This window comes from Chinchilla lanigera, unplaced genomic scaffold (genome assembly GCF_000276665.1).
Source record: "Chinchilla lanigera isolate Chin_1 unplaced genomic scaffold, ChiLan1.0 scaffold00056, whole genome shotgun sequence".
Taxonomy (NCBI): domain Eukaryota; kingdom Metazoa; phylum Chordata; class Mammalia; order Rodentia; family Chinchillidae; genus Chinchilla; species Chinchilla lanigera.
Window position 1 is genome coordinate 11,024,264 of NW_004955457.1, and position 11,242 is coordinate 11,035,505.

The 11,242-nt window shown below is 42.3% G+C and overlaps 1 protein-coding gene across 3 annotated transcripts; it reads right to left on the minus strand.

The window, feature by feature from the left end:
- Positions 1-4,443: 4,443 nt before the first annotated feature.
- On the minus strand, positions 4,444-10,635 carry Ctla4 (cytotoxic T-lymphocyte-associated protein 4). 3 transcript variants are annotated; one of them, XM_005397013.2, is made up of 4 exons: positions 10,391-10,635; positions 7,454-7,801; positions 6,903-7,012; positions 4,444-5,615 (listed from the first exon to the last, which is right to left on the minus strand). In XM_005397013.2, the coding sequence occupies exons 1-4, from the start codon at positions 10,497-10,499 to the stop codon at positions 5,511-5,513; spliced, it is 672 nt and encodes a 223-aa protein (XP_005397070.1). In that variant the 5' UTR covers positions 10,500-10,635; the 3' UTR covers positions 4,444-5,510. The 3 variants fall into 3 exon arrangements, with proteins under 3 accessions (XP_005397070.1, XP_005397069.1, XP_005397071.1); XM_005397012.1 differs by having other exon boundaries at positions 5,529-7,012; XM_005397014.2 differs by lacking the exon at positions 6,903-7,012 and having other exon boundaries at positions 5,554-5,615.
- Between the last annotated feature and the right edge of the window lie 607 nt (positions 10,636-11,242).

The following is an 11,242-nucleotide window of genomic DNA, read 5'->3' on the forward strand; positions in this document are numbered from 1 at the left end:
TCATGAACTAAGGCAAGGCAGCCTCTTCAATAGGAAAGAAATCCCTGAGAGTGCTAGCCTTAACTCATACATCCAGGTTTCCTGTCCTTCACATCCAATTGTGGTTAAAGAAAACTTTTAAATGCCAGGGACAAAAAGATGCTCACAGGAAGCTAGAGACTGTTTTTGCCACTCACTACAAAGAAGAAAAGCACAACTCATGTTCAGCAAGTTGAAGGAAATAAGCTAACTGTGGAATGACTGCAGCATTGACCAGAACACTGTCAAGATGAAGGAAGAATAAAAGCAAACATCCTTCAGAGGAATGCTTTGCAAGAGGTGTGGCTTGTGTTGTTTTCTAAAACATACAACCCCCTTGTGAAACCTATTTCCTACAATTCTTCCCAAAGACTGCCTTCTGTCTTTGTTCAAGTAGATTTTGTTTTGTGTGGCTAACATCAGAGTTTGAAGCACCATAGGTTGCTGCAGTGACAAGATTGTGTGTAATAAAAAGAATCCCGATCATCTTGATGGTTGAGGTGCAGTGATGACTTCCAGTAGATTTTAGAAACTCCCTCCGCGATCCTCAGCCTGTGCTAAATGCCAGTGGGCAGTGTTTCTTTTCCCCCTGACAGCATTTTTCTGTGGGTTTGCTAAGGACAGGCTGGGTTACCAGAGCTTCTCTTTCCAATGTCCTGAAAGATTAAGAAGGAAGTAGAAAAGGTAGAGCCACCATCAGGCCAGCAACACTGGTGACCATCACACCAAGGTTAACTGGAATATTTGGGGTAAAGTGGGAAGAAAACGATTTTCTGACAGGAGGCTGGATTGACAGCCATGATGCTCTGGAAGCCACTGAAAAGGACACTGCTGGGCAGAAAGTACTTGGTGTCATCCATGACACAGCACTGGGTGAAGTCTGGACATACACCTTCTCAGCCTGTTTGAAACTTGCCCTATTCTGTGACCTTGGATAAGTTTCCTTGTGTCTCTAATCCTTTTTCCCTTCTAAAATGTGAAGACTACTTAGGCTGGGAACTGAGGTACTGCAGTTTTCCCAGTTCCTCCAGATGATGATTGTGTACAATACATAGAAGGACATCTATAACACACTGTGTTCATAACGGCGTAGATTGGCAGGGAGGGTCTAAATGTCAGACCCCTCGCCATATGTTACAGCAGGGTGGGTTGGCTTCTTAGGCAGTACTTAGAAGGTAAATAGCTACCTCCTGCACATGACCACTAACTCTCAGTGTCAGATCATCCATCTCAGTGTGCCCAGGAGGGGACACTGGAGATCTTGTCACAGTTGGAACAAGAGCAATGGACACAAACTGTCCTTGCCCAGGGACTTCTAATGAAGAGTCTCCAGCACACTTTTCATTCTTATTGCTTTAGAAGCATAAACTTTCCTGCTGACAGGGTTGTCAGCACTAAATACTGACCACATAAGGTTTTGTGTTTTCCCTTGGAGAGTTTTTGGCTGAATCTGGAAAACCTACCAATCAATTCCTATTACAGCATGTAACTAACAAAATATAAAAGAGGAGAGGAAGAAACTTTCCTCTTTCTCCATCAGTAAGGTGCATCATACTTCTGGACCTAACAGAGGAAAACTGACCTGAAATGTGAAAAAAATGTGTACAGTAAAATAAGGTCTCTAAGGAGAAAAAGTCATGACTCTAACCAAGTGTGAAAGAGAAGTAAGGTGATTGGGAAGAATAACTCTCCAAGGAAAGCCAATTTTTTTCTGGTCCTTTGAAACCTCCTGAAATAATTTGAATTTATAAATTCTTAAACAGCTCAATTGGCCTTGCTCCAATTAACAAGAGCCATGGATATTTTGCAAGTTCAGTCCCCACTGAGTTAAGTTACATGGGTATCAACAGTGGATATAGAAGAAGACTCAGCCTGGGTATGAAAACATGTTCAGTTTTAGCAACAGCCCACATTTCAAAAGTGGGTGAAAGAGAGTGAATAAAAATGAGACCACACATACATACATACACACACACACACACACACACACACACACACACACACACACATCCCCCACAAGATTGGAGGTATTTTAAGAAAGAAGTAGAATGTGCAGGATAAGGTAGCCAGCTGGAGCTCACATTCCCAGTTTAAGATGAATTGACCTACACAGAGTCCTACTATTCAAATGGGAAAGATATTAGGCTGAAATGACCTAAGAAAACACAGATGCCATGGAAAAGACAGTTGACCTTCCCAAAGACCCAGATGTCCTAGCATTTCAACTCTTCAATCCATTTATTTGAGTACCTACTGTATGCCTGAAGTTGTGACGATCCCTGTCTTGGGGGTGTTCCCAGTCAAACAAGGCAGAAAAGACATACACACTTGATATTACTAGAGAAGAAACCAAGGACAGCTGAGAAATAGAAAAGAAAGCCATGTGACCTAAAGTGTCAGCAAGTTTGATAGAGGAGACAAAACTTGAGATCAGTCTTGATGGATGTGAGAATGGTGGAATAAGACATTGGGAGATGGGAAAAATAGGGAAATGAGAAGTGGCAGAAATGAGGGTACCATGTTGGAAAAAGAGAGATGAGCTGAGACACATGTCAGGGTACATAAGGGAAGTTGATCTATAGTCCCTGTAGCTCTGTCCTGCTCCCCTGCCATCCACAGTCATGCCTGAGAAAGGTGATTCAAGAGAGAAGGGTTACAGCCCAGATTCCCCTGCATGGTAGATCAATCTCTATTTAGATGCACAGAGTCTGTAGGCATCTCTAGGACCCTGTTCCTAGAGAGGGAGATGGTAACAAAGTTTAGAACACTGTGAGGGAGTTGGTCCTCTAATTTGAAGGAATGCACCTAAGTATTGCAAGCAAAGGTTCTGCCCTCACAAACAAAATGGGGAGAAGGAAAACTTTCACTTGGTGCCCACCCTCAGTTTTATTCTTACCTTTCAATGAAATACTAGGTCAGGGTCTTTTTTGTTCAATTCTCTGCTGTAGGGAGAACTTCTCTGAGTTAAGTACTATTTTATTTTTCCAAGACCAAAGAGAAAAATGCTTACCCCAAGAAACAAATGATAGGATTTCAGGTAATAGTACAGGAGATATTAAGCTTATGTAAAGTAGTCCATTATCTAATAGTCTGAAAGGTACTTGTGTGGTCCCTTGTAAGCCCCGCTCTGTCATCCAGATCTACCAACAACTATGGAACAGAATGATCTCTCTAAAGACATTTGGAGCATTAGAAATGATACCATGCTATCCATTGGGCCTCCTGCATTTTATGTTTCAAATGGCTGCCAACGGAATGCTGAGACATGATCTTCCACAGAGTAGAGACTGTTTTGAAGTAACAACTATATCTCTGCTTTGAAGGATCTATTCATTTTTATTTAAGAAATCTTTATGAAATGTTTACTATGTTATTGTCACATTTGTTTATGAGGACTTGCTAGGAACAAGAAAGAGAGGGAAGAGAAAGAAAGACAGGAAGACAGAAAGACAAGAAAGAAAGAAAGAAAGAAAGAAAGAAAGAAAGAAACAAAGAAAGAAAGAAAGAAAGAAAGAAAGAAAGAAAGGGAGAAGAGAGGGAGGGGAAAAGGAGGGAGGGGCAAAAGTGACCAAGAGGGAGAGAAATGGAGAGAAGAAAGAGAAAAGAAAGCAAAGTGGAGAAACACAGAGACTGAAACAGAGATAGGGAAATTTGCCTAAGCAGCAATTTTCAAAATTTAATAAGAAACAATAGAGGATTTCTCTGAAGTGCAAAGCTCTGAACACACCAGAAAAAAAGACTGTGAATCAGTGCATCTAGGAGTAAGCTCTTGAATCCATGTTTTTAATAAAGAACTCAGTGTATTCAGTCATAGGTCCCTGACTACACTGCAGTTCATTGCACAGGACAACAACATGATGTGGAGGTCAAGAATAAGAAACCTTAAGTGGCTGAGGCCTCCCCTTGGTTAACCAAGAACCAGAGAGACCTCAGGGGGCCAGGCCTAGGCCTTGCCAGTTCATAGCAATACAGAAAAATATATGCAATACAGTCATTTGTAAAGCCCAAGACAAAGCCCCATTTACCATGAAGACAAATCAAAATGGCTCTAGAGGGCATCACTGAAAACACTGGTGTTCCCATGGCAACTGTAATAAGTGTGTGACAAGCTGAGCAAGCTATGGGTAAGAAAGGCAAGGTGAAGGACATGGGTTGAAGAGTACACCATGTGATTTGTGAAGAACTGCTATGCTTATGCTAACCCACATTATATCTCAAACAGAAGAAATCAAAAAGTAAGAAGATTAATTCCCTACAAGAAGGCCTTGAAAGTAACAGGCTGGTACATAGCTGGATCATGAAGTATCATTTGCCCTTTTGTGTTCCTACAATTTGCTTGCAGTATTTCTAATACTAGAGACTCCACTAACTGCTGAATAAAGCAATCAAACCTGAACTCAAGCATTAAAACGCAAGTACAATAAATACACCAGAAAACAACTACCAAGGACTTTTATTTAATTTCAAATATTATACATTTGTTTTCATTTTCATAGAAAATATTGAGTCAAAAAAACACCAACAGTGTTTGTTTTCAGAAAAATGTATGCACCCCATTCTGGCACCTGCTGCTATCCTCCACCTGTGACATTGGCCATGTGTGTAAGGACCATGGCCAGTGGGGCTGGAGCTTCAGGGATGTGGTCCCTACAGGTCTCCTGAAGGGGAGTCATTGTCTTGAAAACAACAGATACCCCCACTTCAGTTTCCTTGCATATCACTGAAAGGAACTTCTATGCAGGCCCGAAGCTCATGTCAACACCAGTTCAGTACAATTGAGTACTGCTGCAGCCTCATGCCATTTCCAGACCATTCCGGAGGGGATCCTGCCCTCTCTCTGGCATATTAGTGTCCTGAGCTCATCCACTAAACTTCCCCAGAAGCCACAGTGGGAAGACACTGGCATATAGTGTTTATATTCAAATCTTCAGCAAACACACTAAAGAACATGTAACCCCCCATGCACAATACTACTACAAATGCATATTGGTACAATACAACCCTTGGAATCACTGACTAAAACATAGCCATGTGAATATTTGTTAAATCTTCATATAGTTATACATATAGTATGAAAAATAATACAGACTAAAAATGTAAAAGATCATTTCAGCTATAAACATCTCACAGGTAAATAGATGGTGTGTACAATAGTCCTCTCCCCCACTCCCTTCCTTCCCTTTCTTGGGACTGTGTCATTTCCTGAGTTATTTCCTTTACCCTGCCTCCTAATGCTGCCTCCTCCTATCCCTCCCAAATGATGCTTTCACTAAAATCAGATTTTATGTGACAGAACACTGTAGTTCTGCCCTCCGGCTCCTCTGCTGTAAATTGTATGCTTAATTTGAGTTCTGCATCCAGCTTTATATTAAAGAGAGATGAATTACCCCCCAAAATACACAAACAAACAAAATAGCTGGAGAAGAAAAAGAGTTAGAATTGCCTCAGCTCTTAGAAATTGAAATATGTTCTTTCTTCTTCACAATGGTCTCTCAGTTGATAGGAATAAAATAAGGCTGGAATTGCTTTTCACATTCAGGCTCTGTGGGGGGCATTTTCACATAGACTCCTGTTGTAAGAGGACTTCTCTTTTTTAGCTGCCAAACATAAAAAGAAACAGTAATTACTATCAAAGAATGAAAAAGCTACATCTAACCATTAGACTCAGCAAATATTGGTCCTTACCCCACAGAAAATACATGTGCACAATATACAGAATTATGAACTCCAGGAGATTTTCTTGATTCTACTTGATTAAAATTCATTTTAGATAAATAAGTCAGCGATGTAGCTGTAAAATAGTAACCATTTTCCCTGACTGGAAGATAGAAGGAAGAGACTTTGAGAAAACAGAACACCAGAATACCAACAAAATTGACAAGATCTTGTCTATGGATGAACAAGCGTGACAGGCCATCAACTTTAGTTATCCTCTCTGAGAGCTGTATTTCCTGTCTCCATTCTTCACATGATTTTTATTGCTATACTTCTGTCTGCATTAGCTACTAGTCTATTACTTCAGTAAGCTGTGTAGCCGTGGATAGCAAATGAGGCAGGGGGAACACACAGCAACACAGTATCACTGTCAATTGAGCACAGGCTTTTTGAGTTGTGTGTATGCTGCAGGGAGGGTCTCCAAGACAGAAAAAGAAGAGGGGGGCGAGGGAGAGAGAGGGGGAGAGAGAGAAAAGAGGGAAATGGGTAGGGAAGATGAGAAAGGAGACAAAAGAAGAAGGAAGAGTGGTTTGTGATGTAGGCACAGGTGCTCACGGGAAATGTCAGCAGCCTGATTCCATACCTCTTTCTCTTTCACCAGCAAAAACTGCAGTGACTGAAAATGGGACTTTCATTACTTGGCTGGAAAAGAGCCCAAGATGCCTCCATCACGGAGGCTTAATAATAGGGACAGGGACCCCTTGGGCAGCTACAGCATAGACAAGGAAGGCACAGGGTGGCCTCAAGAGATGGGTTTCATGTGAAGCACAGGGACATTTAGGAGGAGAATAAAAGTCCATCCTGACAGTCCTTACTAGTAACATTTTGCCCAACCTCATCTTATATTTCAGATTATCAACTTAAATACAGTTGTCACGAAGCTGCAGAACAAAACAGCTGCCCCATGTTGTTCAAACGATTACTCAAACTGAAACCCTGTTCAGAAGCACACAAACATTCAATGTCAAACATGCTCATGCCCATGTTAGTCATCTTGAAACCTCAAAGGCCAATGCTTGAGGCTCTAGTGTTCTTTGCCACTGTCCTTCCTCCTGTTTGTGGATTGCTTCACCTCCAGAAATTAACACTGACACTGTGATTTGGTCAGTGGATCTGAATGACTGAATACAACCCCACCAAACACGGTGCACTGTCGGGGGCACACTCACCATTTTGCTCAAAGAAACAGCTGTGACGAGGAAGCTATAAAAAAACAGCCCCGAACTGACTGCTGCAAGGACCCAAAGCAGGAAGTCAGAATCTGGGCATGGTTCTGGATCTGCAAAGGAAACACAACAGAGCCTCCCAGAGACCAGCTTCAGCATTAGGGCCCATTTCCCCCATTACTGAATAAACAAATTAGCGCTTCCAGACCTTGCTGCCCAACCCAAAGTTGCCTTGGTCATGCAGGAAAAGTGTGGCTATTTGAGACAACTGCCCCAGAGTGTCATATTAAAGGCACAAGGCAAACTTCATGCTGGTTGTCACAGAGCAAGGATCTGGTAGCAGAAATAAACACCTTCCCCAATCCTTTCCTTTTATAATCAGAAACCTATTTATGTCACCGCCCATAAATCAAGGCTATTCCATGATCGAGAGCACAGAAGGAGCCTTTCTACGTCCTATAAATGAGTCATCTAAAATAAAGGAGCAAAACTATTTTCATACAGAGAAGACAGTGACACAAAAGGCCTCAGTTTAGTGAAATGGCTTTGCTCACCAATGACATAAATCTGGGTCCCATTGCCCATGGCCACGAAGTATGGTGGTGGGTACATGAGCTCCACCTTGCAGATGTAGAGCCCGGTGTCCACAGCCCTCAGCCCTTGGATGGTGAGGTTCACTTTGTTCCCACTGGAGGTTCCAGTGCAGGCCGAGTCCTCAGGAAAGGCCAGCTCCCTCTCCACTGTGTAGGTCGCGGCACAGACTTCAGAGGTGTGGCTGGCCGCCTGCCGCAGCACAGTCACCCGGACCTCGTTGGCATTGTGCGAAGAGGCATACTCACACTCAAAGCTGGCGACTCCCCGGCTGCTGGCCAGCACCACAGCAGGCTGGGCCACATGCATCGCTAGCATGGAAAAGCGAGAGGGAACTCGGTGACCAGGTGCACATCAGCACCAGGTCCAGGAATGTTTATCTCTGATGGATCCTCCAGCCTCATCTTCCAGTCCTAAGTGCTCCCCTCCAGCAAACCTAACAGTTCCCTTCCCTCCCCGCCCCACCAGGCCCCCTATATCTCTCTGCTGTCTTCTACTACTCTCCAGAGGAGGTTTCCTTACTGGGAAATCATTTCTTAAAGACGGGGCAGGAAACACACAGATGTGACAAATAAAAGATTGGGCTCTACCATGAAATAGGTCATTTTCGCAAGTTGCTCCTCCCCATATTTTTCCCACATGCAGGAAAGGGATTTAGATCACATGAGAGCAAAGTACCTACCAACTCTGGGATCCTAAGGTTATAATAAAACCATGTAGTTCCAGTACTGTAGCAAGGACTAGGGGAAATTCTGGAGTTTGAGTACAGTGTCTCGCCTAATACCTCAACGCATATCTCAGACTCCTGCCTCCTTACCTAACCGGCCCTGTATCTCTATCCCCAGGAGTAGCACAGCCATGGCCACCCCTTCCCTGGCACGATTGTTGTATAGTGGCAGATACTGTTAGATGGGGAAGCCACAGAACCAAGGGCACCAGGTCATTTCCTCTCTGGGGTGAGGCAACCCTGCTGTTAACTTTGTGGGCTTCCCCTGCCACGCCCACCACCTCTTCCTTCCTCCTTCTCTCCTTCACTTGAACACTTATGCTCCTTTGTTCTTTCTTTCCCCTCTGGCTTCTACAAGATGAGGGAGGCCAACTCTTATACAAAGAGCCTTAAATCATTGAAAAATTAGCAAATTTATCTCAAGTGATGATGTTTTTGTAACTAACATCTCTTTCTGGTCAATCTTGCAAGGGACACCCAAAATTTAGATTGAACAAGATCTCTTATCTGCTCAAACTTTTTGACCCTTTACTAACACTGATTATAAAAACAAATGTGATAATTAACATTCAATGTCTCAGATCTATCATTAAGTTTCTAAGATACTCATCCTACCTCTAAATCATCTGATCCTGGAGACAATAGTCCCTTCCTCAGTGAACCTGAGAACATTACAGCAGGAGTCATTGCCATGGTTGTTTCAGGAGCTCTGACTAATGAGACAATGGTGTCTTGCTTAATCTTCATCTGTTCCTATCATAGAGACACTCTCTGAGCATCCTTTGCCCTGCAGTAACTCCACTGCAGTGTTAAAGCAAGTTCTGCCCTATTAAAAATTTTTGTGAGCTAATCAGACTGCCCTCTCTTCTGCCTGTGTCTCACAAACTCCTGGACGTGAGCAATAGATCCTCCCCAAATGAGCACTCGACCTTCTTTCTTGTATCAGCTCTACTCTAAGGAAGACAAAGCTTAATATCCTCTGGCTCAGGCGAGCTCACACTTTATCACCACCAAACCTGGTCACGCTCCATTTTTTGGTATCCACCATGGGAAGATCCTACTTACTGGTTAAGATAAAGTCCTAAGAAAGAAACTGGACTACTTCTAAAGGTATTAATATTTTCATGTTCAAAGTATATAAAATAAGAAAATATATGTAAACATTTTTCCAGGAAAACTTAAGTATCATTTGAGCATGTACTTCATCAAACCACATGCTTTCTTAACTCAGAAGAGAGATAAGATTGAGATTCAGTGGAAGTACTCATTATTTTAAACTTTGAATAGTATCAGTCTCTACAGAGCTTTATTTCATTTGAAAACTGTCTGCATCTGAAATCCATATGTAAGTCTGATGGTTTCCTTTCTTTATTTCTTTTCTTATCTTCCTTCCTTTCCTACTTTCTTTCTTTCTTCAATTTCAAACTCTTTTTTTTCTTGAGGTACGATCTCACTATGTCATTTCAGGCTGGTCTTGAACTCACTTATGTAAACTAGATTGGCCTCAAACTCCCTGCGATCCTCCTGTCTCAGCCTCTTGAGTGCTGAGATTACTGGCATGTGCTACCATGCCTGTCTCATTTTTTAAATAATTGGCTAACTAGTGTATAGGATTAAGAGGAGTTTAAAACCTTGAATGGAATAAAAAAGGATTCTTCCCATGACTTGCTGAGATTTTATACAAGTTAACTAACCAGTTCATAGAATTAATGAATGAGCACTCCTCAAAGCCTTGAATTGTATGGAAAAAAATTCCATACTTTAATTAAGTCAATTTTTTAAAGAGGGAAATCTTGGGATTACCCCAGTAAGCTCAAATATATTTAGGAGTGCATAATGTCTTTTCCCACTTAAATCATTTAACTCTACAGTATTTTCTTTCAAAATGCTATAGCTATCTCTGAAATTGCTCATGTCTATCTCCTACCACTCACATATGTTCATTAATCCCTTGCTAAAAACCTAGAGTTCTGTTCTGAGCACTACCTCTGCTCGTTGTCTGCTGCCAGCTGTCCCTGCTTGTCTTGAAATATAGAGCCATCCAAGCCAGCGGGTTGGAGACTTACCTTGAACTTCTGGCTTTGCTAAAAATCACTGCCCTTGAGTGCTGAAAGAAATGAAACAAGGTGGGAGAAACGCTTCCTCTGCCTTCCTGTTCCAAGTCTCCACTCACCTTTAGAGAAGACAGGCATGAAGAGAAGAGAGAAGAGGGCAGAGCAGGGCCAGGTCCTTGGAAGCAGCTGCAGCTGAACCTGGTGCCTCCGGAGCCCAAGGCAAGCCATGGCTTTATGGGAACCAAGTCAGGTCTTCAGGAAGCAGAGTGAAACCTTTCAGGATCCTGAACCTTTGAAATGTGTTTGAACCCACACAGATTCAAGGACTTTATATAGACACCTTTGATCCCAGATATGTACTACACATGAGCACACACAGAGGGCACCTGAGTAGAAAGCTTTTTTGTTTTGGTTTTACGAGAAAGGAAGCCGTGGGTTTAGCAGTTACGTCGAAAAGACAACCTCAAACACTCAAAGTAAAACTGAACAAAACAAGCCAATCCATGGATGGAAAATGTACTCAATTTGAAACTGAAGCTTTGTGCTCACTTTGAGGATTTGGATAACTGAGTGGAGACTTAGAGAATTTCCTGGAGTGCAGGAGTCTCTCTACATCCCAATTTTATTCTATCATCTAGATATATTTTACCACCTCATTCATTTCATCAGGGTCCCCTACACCGCTAAGCTGTCAGCCCTCTGAATCCCTGAGCTGATGACAGTCTTTGTCCGTGGATGTCATTAATAAGAACTTCACGCTCCACCTGGAAAGACCATCTTCTAAGGGCCCTGTGTCATGCTTCAAGGGCAAGGGATTATTCCACCTGACTCCTCTTAGCAAAAATCACAAGAAATAAACCAAAAAAGAGTCAGGAAAAAATGAAAAGAACGTAGATACACTTGAAAGCCTTAACAAATACGAGACTGAGTTGGAGAAGATTCAGAAAAAGTCAACCAAAATTCCCAAGAGA